General features: G+C 37.7%; 1 protein-coding gene across 3 annotated transcripts in view; it reads right to left on the bottom strand.

The window, feature by feature from the left end:
* The window catches only part of Mad (mothers against decapentaplegic homolog 1), a 56,673-nt gene that overhangs the window by 25,422 nt on the left and 12,573 nt on the right, over positions 1-18,678 (bottom strand). For all 3 annotated transcript variants that reach the window (XM_081759162.1, XM_081759164.1, XM_081759161.1), the window contains exons 4-5: positions 12,379-12,624; positions 3,387-3,514 (exon numbers count right to left, since the gene is read on the bottom strand). In XM_081759162.1, the coding sequence (XP_081615288.1) occupies positions 3,387-3,514; positions 12,379-12,624 (374 nt within the window). The remainder of the gene's footprint in view (positions 1-3,386; positions 3,515-12,378; positions 12,625-18,678) is intronic.

Here is an 18,678-nt window from a genome sequence, read left to right on the forward strand (position 1 = left end):
TGTGACTGACAAGCTGGGTTATCACAAACTATGTGCGATGTGGGTACTAGAAATGCTGACAGACAATCATAAAGAGCAAGGTGGGTGCCAGAAATGCTGACAGACAATCACAAAGAGCAAGGTGGGTGTTAGAAATGCTGACAGACAATCACAAAGAGGAAGGTGGATGCCAAAAAAGCTGATTTTTTGGCGCGCTGGAGGGAAGATGGGGATGACCTCTTTTTCTCACATAATGACGGGAATGAAACTTGAATATCGTATACGCCTACGGAGTCATAGCAGCAGTCAAAACAATGGCAGCACTCGAGTTCTCCTAAATACCATCAGTTAACAAAATCTTGGCAACCGTGTTTTAGGCCCCAAAAGGGTGTGACTCCTGTGGAATTCTTGGAACCAAGACGAACAATTACAGATGATGTGTACTTCCACTGAATAATCTGCGACGTGCTATCCAAAATCGGCAGAGGAGAATGCTACGCTCTGGAATTATTCTGATCCATGACAACGCCCGCCCACGGCTGCTCGTACTGTTGAGCAAATTCAAAGATTTCGACGGGAACTATTCCATCATCCCCCTTACAGCCCCGACCTTGTTCCCACTGATTTATTTCGCTTCCTTCACTGGAGAAAGTGGCCTGCATCGTAGTGTTTCAACAACAGTGAAGTGCTCAAGAATCAATTCTGGATTGGCTGCACTTTCAGGCGGCAGATTTTTACGCGGTGTTATACGGAAGCTTGTGTCATGCTACCACAAATGTCTGGAGGTTCATGATACCTATCGAAAAGTAGCCGAAGTATGTACTTGTACACTGATCACTAAATTTCTTTTCCTATCATTTTCTTTAAATACTGTCCCCCCTTGTTTGATATGTGACTCATATTTCTTTCAATGAAGGATGAAGATTTGATCAAAATATCTACTTCTTCAGTCTCATGGTTAGGTGAGCCGTTGGGTTTTGATACACTTGAAAAAGCTGTTTCTTTGTGTTCCTTCATCCGTTTTAGGAGTAAATGTGTTGCTTAAATCTTTATCCTTCATTGAAAAAGATGTCTTCGTATCTCTTTATATCAGGTCAAAGAATCCAGCTTCGAACCTGGGATAAAAATTGCTTTAATAAATGACATGGTAGTATCATAAAAATTCACAAAGTGAATTTTTTAAATCAAGATGCTTTGCATCTTCATATACATTTGAGATCTAATAACAGAACATTTAAATGTTTTGTCAAGATTCGTGATTTCCCATATCGTCTTCTGCCTGCAGCTTAACACAGCAACAATAAAACAAAAACTATTATGAAATAAGAATCTTTTCCGTACTTCAATGGCTACATATACCGTATTGATGTTAAAATGCCAAAGAACGAGATTTACTGTATTATAAAGATTACGTACTGAATAATTTAATTTTTGCACAGTAATTTAAATCTAATTGTATACGTTACGATCAAAATACAGAAGCCTAAGACAGTATCTCTCATTATTAGTAGTTACAGAAGAATCGTTAAATCTTTAGTTCTTTTATAAAGAAAACTACGTAAGACTTTTCTCTAAATAAACAACTGTTTTTTCAAATGATCTTTCAATTCTAGAACCCCTACACCGAAAGTGTAAAATGTGTTTACACTAATTCGATCTTTATGTGGGTAACAACCTGGTGACCAAGGCCACAACATAAATGGTCGAAACGGTTCAGAAAATTTTACTGACGCAATTAACGAGTGTGTTCCACATATCTTTTTAATAATTTATTACATTCTAAATTTTTCTTTAATTTACATTCTTTACAGTACCTACATTCGTCTTCAGTTGGCTAATACTACAGGAAGAGTAGTTTCTGGTATAGTTCGTTATTATGAAAGTAAATCAAATTGAAAAGATAATGATAATAAGCAAAGTGTATCATACGAAACAAGAACTTTTTCTTAAAAAACTAAATTTAGATTATGAAACCAATTACGCACTAGACGAAGCAAGAAACGATTAGTATGACATTATCTCTCAATATTCGAATAACGTTTTTCTATTACTTTTCAACATAAAATATCCTGCTTCTACATACTGTTGCAATTCTTTTATTCAATTATGAAAGGCGTTTAAGGATTTCTTTCGAACTTTGCACTTGCACTTGTCTGCAATGGGAAATGGTGCTTCCGAGAGCTCTTTTGGACACAAAAGTCTGATCCGCAACGAACTGTTTAAATTTTGTAACACCTGTGAGTCATTCAAGGTGTAGTAAGAAAAGTAGATGGTTGAGACAGTACCTCATGTTCTTATTCTGTAGAAAGTACATCACAATTCTGGATTGGTAAGCAAGTGCATTGTCCCAATGGAGAACAAACTCGGCTATTCAAGGATATTTCCCCTTCAAAATAATTGGTGTATGTTGTTACATTGCAGGAAGCAAAAAATCTATTAAAAGCTGAATAACGTACTACCAAATGATTGATAATTTGATATTGGATCAAACAGTGACCTTTTGTTTGAGAACGTGCATTCGAAGAGATTTAATGAAGATTCCTGAAGGGAGAGGAGGAGCGAAGGAAAAAGTTTACGTTATTGCAATACCTTCTTCCGTGCCATTCTGACAACAGACTCGAAAAATTTCCATGCAGAAGACAGTTTTACCCAGCTGTCGAGGATCCTATGGGAACTAACATTGGACAAGTGTTAAGTGGTTTGTCACAACTTATATGGTGCTAAGAGAGAGCGGTTTGGATTCTATTCCCTATGACCAACGTCTAAATACCGAAGAGAATTCTTACGACGGTGGCACATACTGATCTTCTCGATTATCTTTCGTCCATTCTCGCGCCCCCTAGGAAATTCATGACACTATTGACGAAATGCTAAGAGGCTAATGTTTGGGAACACTTCCACTGGTTGGTAACAACTGACAAATTAATGAAATACGTACTGTTTCAATTTAAAAAGCTGTAAAGACCATATACCGTAAGACAGTCCTTAATCGTTGCTTAGGAAAATTTTTTATACAAACTCAGTGTAATATTTATGCAAAACATCACACGTCTTTCAAGAAAAGTTGGCTGAAGTGAAGACTTTCTCTAAAAATTCCATATTATCATCAATTATAACGACATCTACAGAGGACTTATGTTTCATTATTCTTCTAAGATAGCTCCACAAGAAGATCCCAGAAATGAGTAATGTACACAATTTTTAAAAGTTCTTGATAAAAACGTCAAACCACCCGGAAATTATATAAATAAATAATAACATAAACTGGATACATAATTATATATCAATTCATACTTTACAGTGCAATGCGAAATCACGTGCAGCGTTCTGTATCATCTATATATACTGCTACTGAAATATTTTATTTTATATTATAAATATTAAAATTACTTGGTTTTCGATTGTACCTGATATGAAACAGGAGCAACTTCTGGCAATATACTGTTGGAAGTATCCATCGCAGACTGATCACCAGGTGTAGCTGGCTGACCATGCTGACTATCGTCTGGTGGACTATACGCCGGAGGTGGAGTTTCTAAAGAGAAAGCGGAACATAAGGTTAATGAATAGCATCAACGCAAAAATACGTAACATTATTACACAAGTAAAGGATTGGAGACTCACAAAGGAAGTTAACTGCTATGTATAGATGTGAGTAAGGTGCGATTTGGTAGCGTCTAAAGACAGCCACAAACATTTATGACTGTGAATTTTGATGCTTTATAGAACAAAATTTTGCAGTCTTTATACTTAGATTTGTACAGATAAAAACTCGTGACCCAAAAGCTAAATTTCTTGACTTTCATGACCGTTTCCTGATTTCGTGATTTTCGTGACCAACAGACACTCTATACATGATACCTTACCTATCAAGAGTTGTAAACCTGAATCCAAGATAGCTAACTTCAAGATGAACAACATGATGGTTCTATACAGGTTCTACCTTCATTACCCTACCCAGGATATGGTGTCACACCCTTCCAAACTTACAAGGTATCTTTGCCTCACATTGTATATTGTAAATGCACGCAAAACTTTAGGTCGCTTGCGGCACCATTTAATATTATGCAATTGAACTATTTCTTCTCTTGAGTTATTTTGATTTCATATGGAACTATTTCAGAGGGTGAGACTTCAAAAAAAAATTAAAAAACGAGTCTGGAAATAAGGATCACCTTCATGCATGGTATATACAACGGCGAACCAAAGTTACACCAGCTCGCCGCGAGAGTATGCTGTGTGTCGTGACTGTGGCCAACGCGGAGCAAGCTACAGTTACTCCTGACACGTCCGAGAGGAAGGTTTGTGTGGTCTCCTGTCGTTTCTGTGTGCAGAGCAGGCTAAGTTCAATGGCGCGTCAACTGGATTAAACTACAAATTGGAGGTGAGTGCAACGATCAGCTTTCTATGGGCTAAATGGCTCAATTGGATGGCCATTCATCGTGAAATCACTGCTGTATATGGTGAGCGAGCAATATCTCGTCCAGGTATTGTAAAGTACTGTAAGCAATTTGATGTCGGCCGTACGGATCTCACGGACGAATATCACGAAGGCAGGCCCGCAACGTCAAGTACCATTGCAAATGTTGACCGTGTAGAAGGGATCAATAGAGAGAATCGGCACATAACACTGCAGGGAATTGCCAGTCTGTTGAACACTTCGTATGACAGTGTGTTCATTGTTCACGAGCACCCTGTCTTTCGTAAGATGGGTCCCACGTTTGCTCACCGACGTTTACAAGGGACGTTTTCAATCGTCACTGGCATTTTTGTAACGGAATTCTGTTAAGGGCAACGAGTTTCTGCGGCGAATCATAGCAGGGGATGAAACGTGGGTCTACCACTTCACCCCCGAACCAAAGAGAACATCGATGGAATGAGTACAAACCACATTACTACCACTAAAGGCCAAGGTCCAACCTTCAGCAGGAAAGGTCATGGTTCTTTTGACATTGTGGTGCAGGTGAAATTTATGCCGTAAGGCACGATAATCTACGAGGCTTCGTACTGTCAAACGTTGCACCGGTTGTGTAAGGTAATTAAAGAAAAGCGGCGGGAAAAAATTAGCGCTGGTGTGATTTTGTTGCACGATAATGCAACACATCATACGACCCACCAAACGTCCTAACTGCTGCAACGATTCAAGTGGGAGGAATGGCAACATCCTCCATACAGTTCGCACTCAGCGCCATGTGATCATCATGTGTTCGGTAAGCTGAAAAAGGATCTCGGTGGACAATGATTTCGAAACGATGAGGAGGTGAAAGGAGTTATCTTCAGATGGTTACATACCGCTGTAGACTATTCTATTCATCCGAAATTGAAAAGTTGGTTGATCGTGCAAGTGACACCTTTTGGGTAACTTGCTGGTTTTTATGTTTAAATAATGCTTTAAATTTAAATATTGCTTTATATCAGTATATTGGTATTGATTTATATATTTTAAGTTATTATTATTAGGTTAAGAAATCCAGATCTGGGCCTTGGGTGATTATTATTATTATTATTAATTGTATGTAAATGCAATTGTTGTATTTACTGTGTATATTTATATTATTTTTGTTTTCAGCTATTACATAAAAAATACCTCTAGTAAAAAGAATACTTAGATAGCAACTCTGTTTCAGAGAATAACAGTTTCAAAGCATTCAGAGAAAGCTTCTTTTTGGTAGAAGAACCCTCCTCCCCAACGCTCGTTTTTTCTACATAGCTTAGGAGTCGATAGCTTTCCTATATAAACAAAAAATTTTTACAGTGAAGGGGCAGTTGACTGTCAGTCTTGGGGGAAGACTTCGAAAAGTCTCCAAAATGTAGTCTATAGGACGGACTCGGCTCGGTGAGTCGAATGGGAGCTTTTTTTCTCTCCCCGTAAGAGAATATTATGACTACAAGTAAAGAAGGGAGGTCTTGCTTAGACTCGTTAGGTTCTCCGAGTCTTAAATAGGGCAGAAGGCATGAGCTATATTAGGTTCTACCTTCTAGTAGGTTTTCATTTTTAAGGAACTTCTTTCTTGGACTAAAATGAGGTCCTGTGAGAAGAAGGGATATAGAAAAATAATTCTTATACTAATTCAAGAAACAGATTTTTGCTAGGGGATTCATCATCATAGGTATTCTGCCTTTATTGGCAGGTCACTTGCCGCAGCTGAGAAGCTTTCATGCTCCACGGTCCTCCGCTAACCTTTTCGTCTTCGCGTATGATCTTTCTGTTTTAATATCATCCATTAATTGTAGTCTCTTTCGCCCCCTCCCTCTCTTTCCTACCACCATACCCTCTAGGACGTCCCTCATAATACAATCTCTTCTTAGGCAATGTCTCAACCAGTTTCTCTTCCTCTTCCTAATAATATCTAAAAGTGTTCTTTTCTCACCCACCATTTCTAACACTCTCGCATTCGTTTTCCGCTCGACCCAACTAATTCTTTCCATTCTTCTCCACACCCACATTTCGAAGGCTTCCAGTCGATTTTCGTCACCTTTACGTAATGTCCACGTTTCCGCCCCATACAGTACAACACTCCACACGAAGCATTTTATGAGTCTTTTTCTCAACTCTTTGTTCAAGGTCCCACAAAACACACTTTTCTTTCTTTTAAAGGCTTCTTTCGCCATTCCTATCCTTGCTTTTATTTCACGTTCGCATTTCATGTCATTACTAACAACACTACCCAGGTATCGAAAACTATTCACTTGTTCTATTTTCTCCCCTCCTACTTTTATATTTGACACAGACCCCTTCGTTCCAATCACCATGGCTTTTGTCTTTCTAACATTTATTTTCATCCCATATTCTTCAAAGCCCTTTCTCATTTTTTCTAACATTTTATTGATTTTCTTTTCAGATTCTGCAACAAGCGCCATATCGTCTGCAAATCTTATACATCTAATCATTCTACCTCCTACCGAAATGCCATCATCATCATGTAGGCTCTTTTTCACTATTTCTTCTAGATAGACATTAAATGGTGTTGGCGAGAGGCAGCATCCTTGTCGAACTCCCCTTCCAATTGCACTCTCTTCCGTCAGTTCTTCCCCTATCCTAACACTTACTTGTTGGTTCATGTATAAGTTTCTTATGAGTCTTCTATCTTTCCATTCCAACCCTATCTTTGTTAGAACTCCCAACAACAATTCCCAATTCACGCGGTCAAAAGCCTTTTCTAGATCAATAAATACAACATACACCTCTTTCCCTTTTTCTATAAATCTTTCACCGATCACCCTTAATAATCCAATAGCATCTCTTGTGCCCTTGCCTCTTCTGAACCCGAACTGCTCTTCCTCAACATCTTTATTTGTTCTTCCATATAACCTTCTGTTCAGTATTCGGAGCAGAATTTTAGCTGCATGAGATATGAGACTAATAGTTCTATAATCCTCACATCTCTTTGGGTTCGGTTTCTTAGCCATCGGTATCATGATCGTTTTCAGAAAGTCTCTTGGCCATTCTCCTGTTTCATATATTTCATTGCATAGTCGCCACAAATCTTTCTTTCCCTTGTCTCCTATATTTTTAATGAATTCAATTGGTATGTTATCTATTCCTGTTGCCTTTCCATTTCTAATCTCGGATATAGCCCTTTTCAAACTCATCCCGAAGAATACTAAATCCTTTATCATCCTCGCCTACTTCATTTTCCACTTCAACATTTAGGCTACGCGGTCTATCCCTACTCTCATATAAGTCTTCAACGTATTCTTTCCACCTTCCTATGACCTCATTTCTCTCGCTGACTACCTTCCCATTCTTATTTTCTACTGCCATCATAATACTCCCTTGTTTCCTCCGAAATTCCATAATTTCACCTCCTTGTACATTTCCTCATATTTCCCAACTCTTTCTAATTCTTCTATGTCCTCGCATTTTCTTTTGTAAAACTCTTCCCTCGCTTTGTCTGTTTCTCTTCGTAATTCATTATTTAACTTTCTGTACATCTTTCTGCCCGCTTCTGTATCAACCTGTTTCCACATCTTCCTCTCCCTCATTTTATGCAACATCTGCTCCGTAACCCATGGTTTCTTAGCAGTTTTGTGCTCGCGGTAACCTACTGTTTCTTCTGCAGCCTGCTGTAAGCAACGTTTAATATGTTCCCACCGTGCGTTACTACCTGCGCCTATCCTTTCCTCGTTTGAACATTTTTCTTCGAATTTTTCAGCGAAAAGATTTCTTATTTCCTTGTTTTTCAACTTTTCAGTGTTCAACACTTTGTTACCTACTTTTCTTCTGCCTACATTTTTCAGTTGAATATCTACTTCGGCCAGCACAAGATTATGATCAGAGAAAATATCAGCCCCGGGAAGGGTCTTCGCGTTCTTTAAGCTATTCCGATACCTGTCCTGAATCATAACATAGTCTATCTGATATCTTCCGCCGTCTATTGGTGATTTCCATGTATATCTTCTTCTCTTGTGCTGATTGAACCAAGTGTTCCCAATTACTAGTGAATTCTGTCTACAGAAATTCACCAGTTCCTCTCCCCTTTCATTTCTTTCGCCTAAACCATATTTGCCTACGATACTACCTTCCTGTTTTTCTCCCACAACTGCATTGAAGTCTCCCATTAGAATTATGCATGCACCCTTCTTCTCCCTATCTATAATTTCTTCTATTTTCTCATAATTTTCTATTTTCTTTTTTTTTATCTACTTCTTCATTTGCATGCGAAGTCGTCTGTGCATATGTCTGTATCACCACTAGATCCTTCGTTTTCCCTTTAAGTCTTAACATCATAACTCTATCATCAATAAATTCTACTTTCACTACCTTCTCCTTTAAGCGCTTTCCAAGAATTATTCCTACGCCATTATGACCGCCCTTTTCATTACCTGAGTAAAACATTCTATATCCTTCGCTGTTCAATACCCCATTACCTTCCCATCTAACTTCACAAACTCCTACCAAATCTAAATTATTTTGTTTCATTTCTTCTTTAAGATTTTCTAATTTTCCTCCCTGTAACATAGTACGTACGTTCCATGTCCCTATCCTAAACCTTTTGCTCTTCCTTGTCTTTTTTTCTCTGTTTGTCTTCCCCCCATTATTACTTTCTCGTCCAATAGTCCTTCCCAAGCCATCCCCCTCCCGAAGATTCGAATGGGGGGATATTTTACCTCCAGAACTACATTTTGACCTGCGAAAGACCATTGTTCATATGTTCTCTTTTTGCTGCCAGCAAACTAGGGAAAATAGAGTGGTGGTTTCCCGTTGCCTTCCACCCCGCAGTATCCCAGCCGTTAAAGTCACTCTGACCACGCCTGGGACTAATGTCCAAGTTGCCGTACCAATCACTATGATTTCCGCCAACTTGGCTACTGGAGAACTGCTGCCTTCTCCCAGAACACTCTTCGTCTGGCTACTCCATTTAGATTTAGGTGGATATGGCATTTAGTTTAACAATTCCCTGATATCAGAATTTTTGAGTGTGTTCAAAACTGAAGCTGTATACGGCTTTGGTCGGTTAAAGTAATTTATTCCTCTTGAGGACACATTAGGTTTTTATGAATACTCTGAACACAGACTCCTGGGTTCGATCCCTCGAAGTGGACTCTTGAGAGGCTACTGATAGAGTTTTTAGATTTTTTTAAATCGCATCTCCTAATTCAGGAAGTATGGTTCTTATCTAACCTTTACCTGCCAGATCTATTTAAGGACCTTTCGCTACTATAAGGCGAACTCATTCTCCTTACCTACCTATCCCTATAATAAGTATTTAGATAGATATCCTTCTAGTGTATCTCCTATTTAAGGGAGTACACGAAACAGGGTCGTAGGCCAGGGCTTTTGATGTAGTGAGTCAATGCCCTTCATAAGTTAAGGTTGACAGAGAACGCTTTTAGTGAGAGCTTATCCTTCTGTCTGCCACAGGCACATAATTAGAGAAACCTTAGCTTAATAAAGTTTACTATTAAAAAAAATTAAGGAATTAGAGAAGAGAATACCCAACAGGTATATCTTATGCACTTTTAAAGAAAGATATTTCATAGAATTATCAACTTTTTCTAAATAAACTTTTAATAGAGGTAACTCGTGTTATGACTTCATATGTAGATAAGATCCCGAGTTTATTAAGTTATTACCCTAGACTTATTTTGTTTTAAGATACGAGTCTTAATATAATTTATTATATTCTATTTTTTTAAAAAGTTTGTCGAAAATGTTGATAGAAACACGAACAGCCATAGCTCACAGTCTGACGGATTTCGGTATTACATACAAAAAGTAACTTTAATCTTATATATATATATATATATATATATATATATATATATATATATATATATATATTCGACAAACAATCGTTACGAGAAATGTTAAGTCTCCCGGTGACTTGGCCATAACTTGGAAGTGTAACTTACTTTTTTGATTTTCCTCGTATAAGCCGACTGACCCGGTGGGTACACTAGGTCGACGAAGTATCTGGTGATGCATGATCAGTGCATCGGATTAGGATTAGGAATTACATTTCTTGGATTTCAGCATCTATGAACATGTTAGCCCATCACGTATAAGGGATGGCGTACTGGGGCGATTACATTACCCGGTGGAATTGGACCGAAGAAAGCAACCTGGGACCATTATGTTGGATACCATCCCGATTTTTTCAGGTTAGCCATCTTAAGTGAAGTTTTCCTTATTCACACCAGACAAATACAAGGATTGTACCTAACATAATGGTCTCAAGTCGCTTTCTTCGTCTCCAATTCCCCGAGTAGTGTGATCACTGAGGAACGTCATCCCTCATGTGACGGGCTAACATGCCCATAGATACCAAAATCCCAAAAATTAATTCCTAATCATAATCCGATGCACTAACTATGCATCATCAGTTGACATGTTTTCCGAATGGCCGAAAAGACTTTCATGTGCTCTTGCGACATCATGATAAGTATAATATTTTAATGTACAAAGATGAGCCGACCTGCAGGAAGATAGATAAAACAAATCCCACTCTTTAGTCAAACGGCTTTCAAATACTGATGAAATTAGTTTAACAGAAAACGAAGAAATATTCAATTTACTGCCGTTACAATCAATGAAGGGCTATGACTAGTCAGATATAGCATATTCAACTAAGTGGTGCGTGGTCAGCGCATCAACTTCAGCTGCCATTATTTCTGACTTTCTGGATCTGAATTCGCTACTACTTCAACTGCCTTATGATGAAAAACTGAATCCTAAGATTATGCCTTAGAAGCAAAGAGTGACAATGATGCTAATGAACGGAATAGTGGAATGAAGAAAAGTAGGAGAGGAAACGGGAGAATCCGAGTGCAACCGATGCAATGATGGTTGTCCACCAGAAGTCAATTTGGTGCGAACAAGGATCAAACCAGCGAGCCCACGTACTACAGGTGATTGACTGAAAGAATTGGACTGGGCGCGTCGACAGCGAGGCCTTTTACACCCTTCTGTGAGTGTTCTAGCACTGACCCACCGCGGTTCTGCATGGTGATGGATGATAAACATCGGAAAATGTTAGTGATCTAATTGGGAGTAGAACCAGAGACTACACACTGCAAAGTCGTGTGCGCTAACAATTCGACTAAGCACGAGCTCAAAATTATTTTGAAAAAAAAAAAAAAGTATCCTGTTTCTTTTTTAATGCTCCTGAGAGAACACTTGAAAACGGTAAATTTTGACGCATATGCTGACGAGAAGGAGACTCTCTCCCCAAACGAACAACATAGTATATAACCGATATGCTGATATCTTACGCAGAATTAAAGGGAGCTTCTGTGAAGTTTTTATATATATATATATATATATATTTTTAAATGACTGTACAATACTTATGATAAATTATAAAAAAAGTCATTATCAAGGATCACAAATGAATTTATAGCGTCACAAAATAGAAAATACTATTGCTTAGAAATACAACCTAGCATGTAACGAAGTGGAGCTGTGTATGAAAATCTAACTAAGGCATAAACGTGTACAATTTCAAGGTGGCACTTACATTGCTTTCTACAGCGAGTCTTCAGTTATCCACAAATACGAACAAATTCAATTATGAATGATTACATTCCTCCCTGAAGGTTTAGCAACAGCGCATTGCGAGCTTATTGGCTGACGCCATACGTCAATTCGGGTAACGCGGGATATAGTAACTGATCCTTCCCTCGGTAGCTTTTGCAATCCGTGAAGCAAACTCCTTTTATAATACAAATTTCCATGTGATTTCCAATTATCAATTTGTTTCCAATTTTGCTACACGCATAACATATACAATTAGTATGTGGTATACACATTTAACTTCTGATAATTTCAGTTTGCAGTAACACTGAAAAAAACTATTTTAGACCCATGCTCTTCAAACTCTGCTTAACTCAGGGATTTTTGCCATATCAAAGAAGTGACTACAATAGAAATTAGTTCCAATGTTTTAACGTACTTACCAGGTAAACCGTTACTGCCGTACGGACTCTGAGGATTGGATGTAGCACTTCCTGGACTGGGCACATTGCTTATGGGAGAATTAGGACCAGGACTCAGATGAGGATGGGGATGAGCAGCAGAACTGAAGCCACTAGGTGAGTATGAAACATTGTGTGGCATAGCTGGTTCAGGAAGTTGTTGGAAAGGAAGCAGCGAGTGCCCAGGCGCAAATTCACTGTGTCGAGGTACAAGTACAGGTGGGAGAACTGAAAAGAAAACGAGACATCAAAATTCTGCCACCGTATCAGTATTTCCTTATTACTTAAAAAAACAGAAACGAAAGAACGTTTTACAACAGTTATTTTCTGAATATTTACAAGTATTTCATTTTGCATACTTGAGTGGGCAGTTCCTTTTGAATTTCAAGTGTAAACAGTTTTGCTTCTTTCATATCAATAAATGTAATAAGAGTAATTGCGATTACTTTCAACCATTTTAATATATTGTGACACTGACGATATTATCGATCCCATTACTTCGTAGCGTCGGTTGAGAGATTCAACTTACTTTACACTAGCTTGTTTCTGGTTGAACAAGACAGGTTTCAGGTTTCCCGTTAAAAAAATTACGAAAACTGCGAAAACCCATGGAAACAAAGTACAATTTTTACGGCCAGCGCACCTGCCTTACCAACCTCGACTCGTCTCAGCTTACCTTTTAAATAAAGTTCACTTTCTATCTTCAACTATTGAACAAATAAAAGGATAGAAAGAAGAAAAAATTAACATGAGGACCGCATATTCGTAATCTTAAGTACTCTTTCTTTCTGAATGTGCTATGTCCTTTCACACCAGCCTTGGGTGACGCGTGTTGTTCTAACCATTTTCTGCAATACTTTAATAGGTCATATGGAAGCATTGCCTTGTCTCTTGTAAAACAACTTGATACAGTATAACACCTATTGATTAGGTTATATACTAATGCTGGACACATTAGCCCTAATGCTAGTCTTATATGCAGCAAACCTACTACCTTTTGCCTACTGTTGCGACAGACTCCTGTAGAACTACTTCGTTTGTGTGTTATATACTTATCATTCTTACAGTCATTCGCTACAACTGAACTCTAAGAGCAATATGTAGCACGATCTCGTTCTATTTACCCATGGTACGTCTGGGCCTATGAGAGTTTCGCCGCTGCTGCGAATTTTGCGTGCCCTATGCGTGAAGCTTTATGTATTCTTCCACCGTCTCGACTTTTGAATAAGCTCACATGACGACGTACATTACACAGGAATATAAGGAGTGTTCTACGTGTTGGTAGAGAAGTATAACGATTTTAATGTATTCTGTACAGACACCTCCAAAGCTGAATATAGAAAGCTGTTCCGTATGTATTTGACCACACGCGATTCCTCCACCCTCACCCTAGCCCTGCAAGCAGAGTGGACTAGTCTGATAGTCTTTGGCGCATTGGATTCTGGTTCTGACGACAAAACTATTGTTTCCACATCTTCGCAACGGTCACATGATGTAACTGGTGACGATGAATGCGATGGTTCTAGACCTGAATTCAGTGAAAATGTTGCTGGTGCAATGCCTAAGGCTACAATTAGACCTCTGATGATCAAGCAACATCAGCTTTACATAATTTGAGAGGACTATTTGGTTCAAGAAGAGTTCGTGGTTTCGCTTCCCAAGTAAATATTATATCGACAATTCTAATGCGCCGTTTTTGAATTTCGAAGAAAAGTTAAGGGTTGGCACAATTATACTATTGCTAATGTGTTTCAAAAGTCAAACATTTCTCCATTTGTAAAAATTTCATTCAAGAATTCAAAGAAACATATCATTTAGGTGTCCTCAATTTCAAAAAATTACTTCGTAATTATAAATCATATGTTTGAAAAAAAAAAAAAAAAAAACCAGAAGCAGACTAGAATCTTCAGAAATATATTAGCACACCAAATTTTCAATAATTTAATAAGTAAGTAATACAAAGATGGTGAAAGTGAAGTGGTGAACAAAATTTCGAAAGTTTAACCTCCATTTTATTTTGTATAGTAGTGGTGTACGTTGCTGAAGTCTAGTTTCATTAATACTATTCAGTGTACGAATTACTGAAAAAACGATGGAAACCTTCCCTGAAGATAACACTCATAGTTTGCCGTGTATAATGCGTGCCCTAGATTTTCGATAAATTTAAAAAAAGATCGCCAGTTTTCACCTACGTGAACAAGGAAAAACGAGCTGTTCACGTACGGTAATAAAGTCCGTAACATATATAGGAAACATAAATCACTGTCTCTGTGGATATCAATACGCCGCTTTTGGTTTGATTATAGCCAATAACAATTGCTTTCGCTGTAAAATTAAGTACAACAAGTTCGATTATCATATAACAAAGAACTGAGATATTTTATGTAAAAGTCTCATTAATTTCTAGAGTAATATGTTTAACTATAAACACGCAATTATCCCTGGGGGATTGCATATGAAGTACATAGTGGAAAATATATTACATAAATTAAGATTTTCTTCTAAAGTTAATTTCATTCCCTTGTGAAAAACACCGGGTTTATACGTTGGTATTACTGTATTCCACGCATGCGTGCAATTCACGTTAACCATCATTATCAAGTGGTTTTTCTTTTGTAATTCAACAGTTCGTATTATTGATTATACGCCAACACTTGGCACAGTCCTGTAATTTCCAACAATGTTAGTTTTAAAAATTTATTTTCTATGAAATATTCCTACTAACATTCTTCATTTTTGTAATCTATTATTTATACTAGGGATGTTCAATGTTTCCCTGTTCTTAAAAAAGAAAAAAAAAAAAAAGAAAAAACTGCACAAAGCAATGACACCAGAAAGAAATATGGTTGACAAGCGCTACTCCTTGTCTATAAGGAACAACAATTGATTCGTTATCCAATGTGAAGACGCATGCACTGAAGTACAGAAAGAAAATGCTTGTCCGGAAAACGCGGCCACACGTCGTAAATCGAGAAGCATACACGCCCTGGGAAAGTTGGTGTAAAGAAGTGCCTGCTGTCATTCGGTATCAATGGGCAAACGGCTTACCTCCTAGTGCCATTCATTCGAAATTTCTTACTGTTTATGGCTATATTCATAATGGTAGTGCAAAGAGGCGTTGGTACAAGTTGTTTCATTCAAGTGTGCATTTTTGACGACGTTCAAGCCAGGCAATCTTCGAATGCCACTACTGACAAGCACATTGCCAGGGTGGATGAACTTGTTCAACAAAACCTTCAAATTAAGGTACCTGAGATTGCTGAAAGATTGAATATTTCTGTTTGAACGTCACAACATTGAAGATTTAATGCGATACCAGCAAAATAGTAACGTACTCCTCATGTGCACTGTGACAGGGGATGAGACATTTGTCCATTACACTCCCGAATACAAGAGAAAATCCATGGAATGGAAGTACAGAGTCTACTGTGAAGAATAATTTCAAAACGGATTGATTAGCTGGAAGGTGCTTCTTATCGTTTTCTGAGATCCCAAGGGCGTTCTGCTTACAGACTTTTTGCAACGAGGAAGAACGATTAATATTGACCGGTATTGTGAAACTTTGGATAAACTGAAAAATGCAAGACATAAGCTACTTGGTCTCATATCAATTGTGTTATTCTTCTTGACGGTAAAACCCGCTCCCATCAAACTGAAGAATTGAGGTGGAAACGGACGCCCCACCCTCCATACACAGCCCCGATTTAGCGCCGAGTAACTTACATCGTTTTCCGGTGATAAAGTCTGCATTGCAAGGTGAACCTTTCGACACAGATGAAGAAGTGAGGCAGAATGTGAGCAAAATGCTAAACTGCCAAAGGTTTTTTTTTTTTTTTTTTTTTCTAAAGAATTTAAACAAACTGGTGTAACGGTGGGACAAATTCCTGAACCTCAATGGAGATTATGGAGAAGTGAGGAAAGACACATTTACACATGTATATATAGTTTGTTCATATATATATATATATATATATAGCTTTGGAAAACTTACATATTGAACAATCCATGTGTAAGCTATTAGAACTTGAATTACGTTTTACCTTATTAAATCATATCTCTGTTTGCTGATACTCTAAATGATAGTGTGACCCCATATAGCGTAGTCGCTAACATTCTCGCCTTTAGTGCGAGCGGTCCGCTGTAAAAGTGTAAAAGCCATCCTGAGAGTTTTTCTCATTCACACCAGGCAAATGTCAGGATGATACCTTACATAATGGACCCCAGGTCGCTTCCTTTCTTTCCCACTCATATCTTCCACCCCAATTTCCTGGACAGTGTAATCGCCAAGGGGTGTAATCCTTCACATGTGACGGGCTAACATGGTCACAGACCGAAAGACCAGAAATCTAATTTCTAATCCTAATCAATTATAGTGTGTGATATGAAATTCACTTAAATTTCAGGGTTACTATACTTAGGTGTTTACTACCCTACCCAACCATGTCCTTGGATAACCAGTCTTTAAGTAAAATAAAGAACACTTATGACGGTTGAATTAACTACACACACGAGAATCTTTTTGTTGGCATTAATGAACACAGCGAATTTATTTGTTAAGAAACCCGTTCTTCCCTTTACTTTCGTATGTTCATTAAACCAAACATTTTGCCTCTCCTATACAACAAAGACACTATTCACCGTACAGAAAGTTCGACATTGAAGAATTGATTCCGTCCTTCAATTTTCTTCTACATATTCAGTACTGAAAGCACTCTTTTCAGTGCTGTATTTCCAATACAAACTGAATTATTGATCTACAATATAAATTAACCAGCTTTACAGAATAAATTGCAGAAACTTTTTTTTTTTAATTATCTTGCGTAGTTAAGAATTTAATTAGCCATAAATACCAAGACTACCTTCTTTCAATCTCATGTCTTATCTTTTTCCCTTTTGCCTTAAATTCAAACTTGCCACTTCCCTATATCTAATCCCAAGCATCGACGTTAAAATTTATTTTCTTTATATACAACAATAAAATTATTCAAAAGCTGTTCCAAAACAACTTTCACCATTTTCAAACAACGCCAAGAGGTAACCCGACAACGATATAATTCAACCCATTAGCTAACGATACAGCGGGCTGCGGGGCAGTTTAGTTTAGTAAAGAATCCTTGGTGCTACAGAAATTTAATTATACATATTAATTTTATAAGTTACTTCAACTAATCGCTATTTATCAGTATCATTACACTTCTGCGCCTTCTCGAAGGAACAACCTGAATTGTTGATATATAGATAGAACCCACGTTGAGCCTACTCTCGCATTTTTTAGTTAGTCAAAATCTCATGGATGCACATTATCACTGCCATTGTGTTAGAGAGCAGAATCTTGCGTAAATGTAGCAGTTTTGTGTTTCATATACGGTATCTCCAAGTTCTAAGAACTACATAAAAACGGATCCATACAGACCAAGAATTCATTCCAAATTTCTATGCACAGATTGGCCACGTTTAACTCAATGTTTATTCCGTAAATATTTTTTTTAAGACAATTTGTTGCAGAGTGGAAATTGATCACTGGTTTTATGAAACCCCATTATTTTCTTCACCTACAGGAAGGTTAACCATTTCAATGTTAATCGATACTAACATATATAAGAAGTTTGGCTGAAACGTGGTAAGTAATTTACGGTTTCTTTTGGAATCATGTTATTTTCTTTACTACCAGGAATATTTAAGAACAAAAACTACAAATCATCTTTGATAACAATATAGTACCCGTTTCCAATAAGGAAACATTGTTAACAAAAAATTCCCGAGAATTTTGTTGCACAATTCTTGTAGGACAGCTGCCACAGGAAGGAGGAATCTAATAACGGATCCAGTTTAGCAATTTTAAGAAATTACTTAACAAAATGGAAGAGCATACTGAAACTATGAAAGTAAATCACTTATAAGAGATAAGGTAAATACGTTATACTAAGTAATCATAGTTGACACTCGGCCATCGTATGGGATTAGCGCGGTTGACTCGCGATTCTTGAAAACGTTTAATGTGAACGAAATATTGTCCCCTCACTTGGAAATTCTTCTTTATAGGCATCCTTCAATCTCCTGAACAGTTGACAAAGCGGATAAACTGTGACGAACACAAAATTGAATTGCCTAACGTTGCTCATTTTTTTTATGTAGACGAGTAAACAAAACATTCAATTCGTAATGTAACCATAACAACACGTCGAGCTGGGTACCTACATAGCTGTGGGGTAACCGTGTGGCGTTGTTTGAAAGTAAGCGTCACAAATAGTTGCTTGGGACTGCCTTTGTGTAACATACATT

Source organism: Thermobia domestica, chromosome 5, assembly GCF_964235325.1.
Source record: "Thermobia domestica chromosome 5, izTheDome1.hap1.1, whole genome shotgun sequence".
In the NCBI taxonomy this organism is placed as follows: domain Eukaryota; kingdom Metazoa; phylum Arthropoda; class Insecta; order Zygentoma; family Lepismatidae; genus Thermobia; species Thermobia domestica.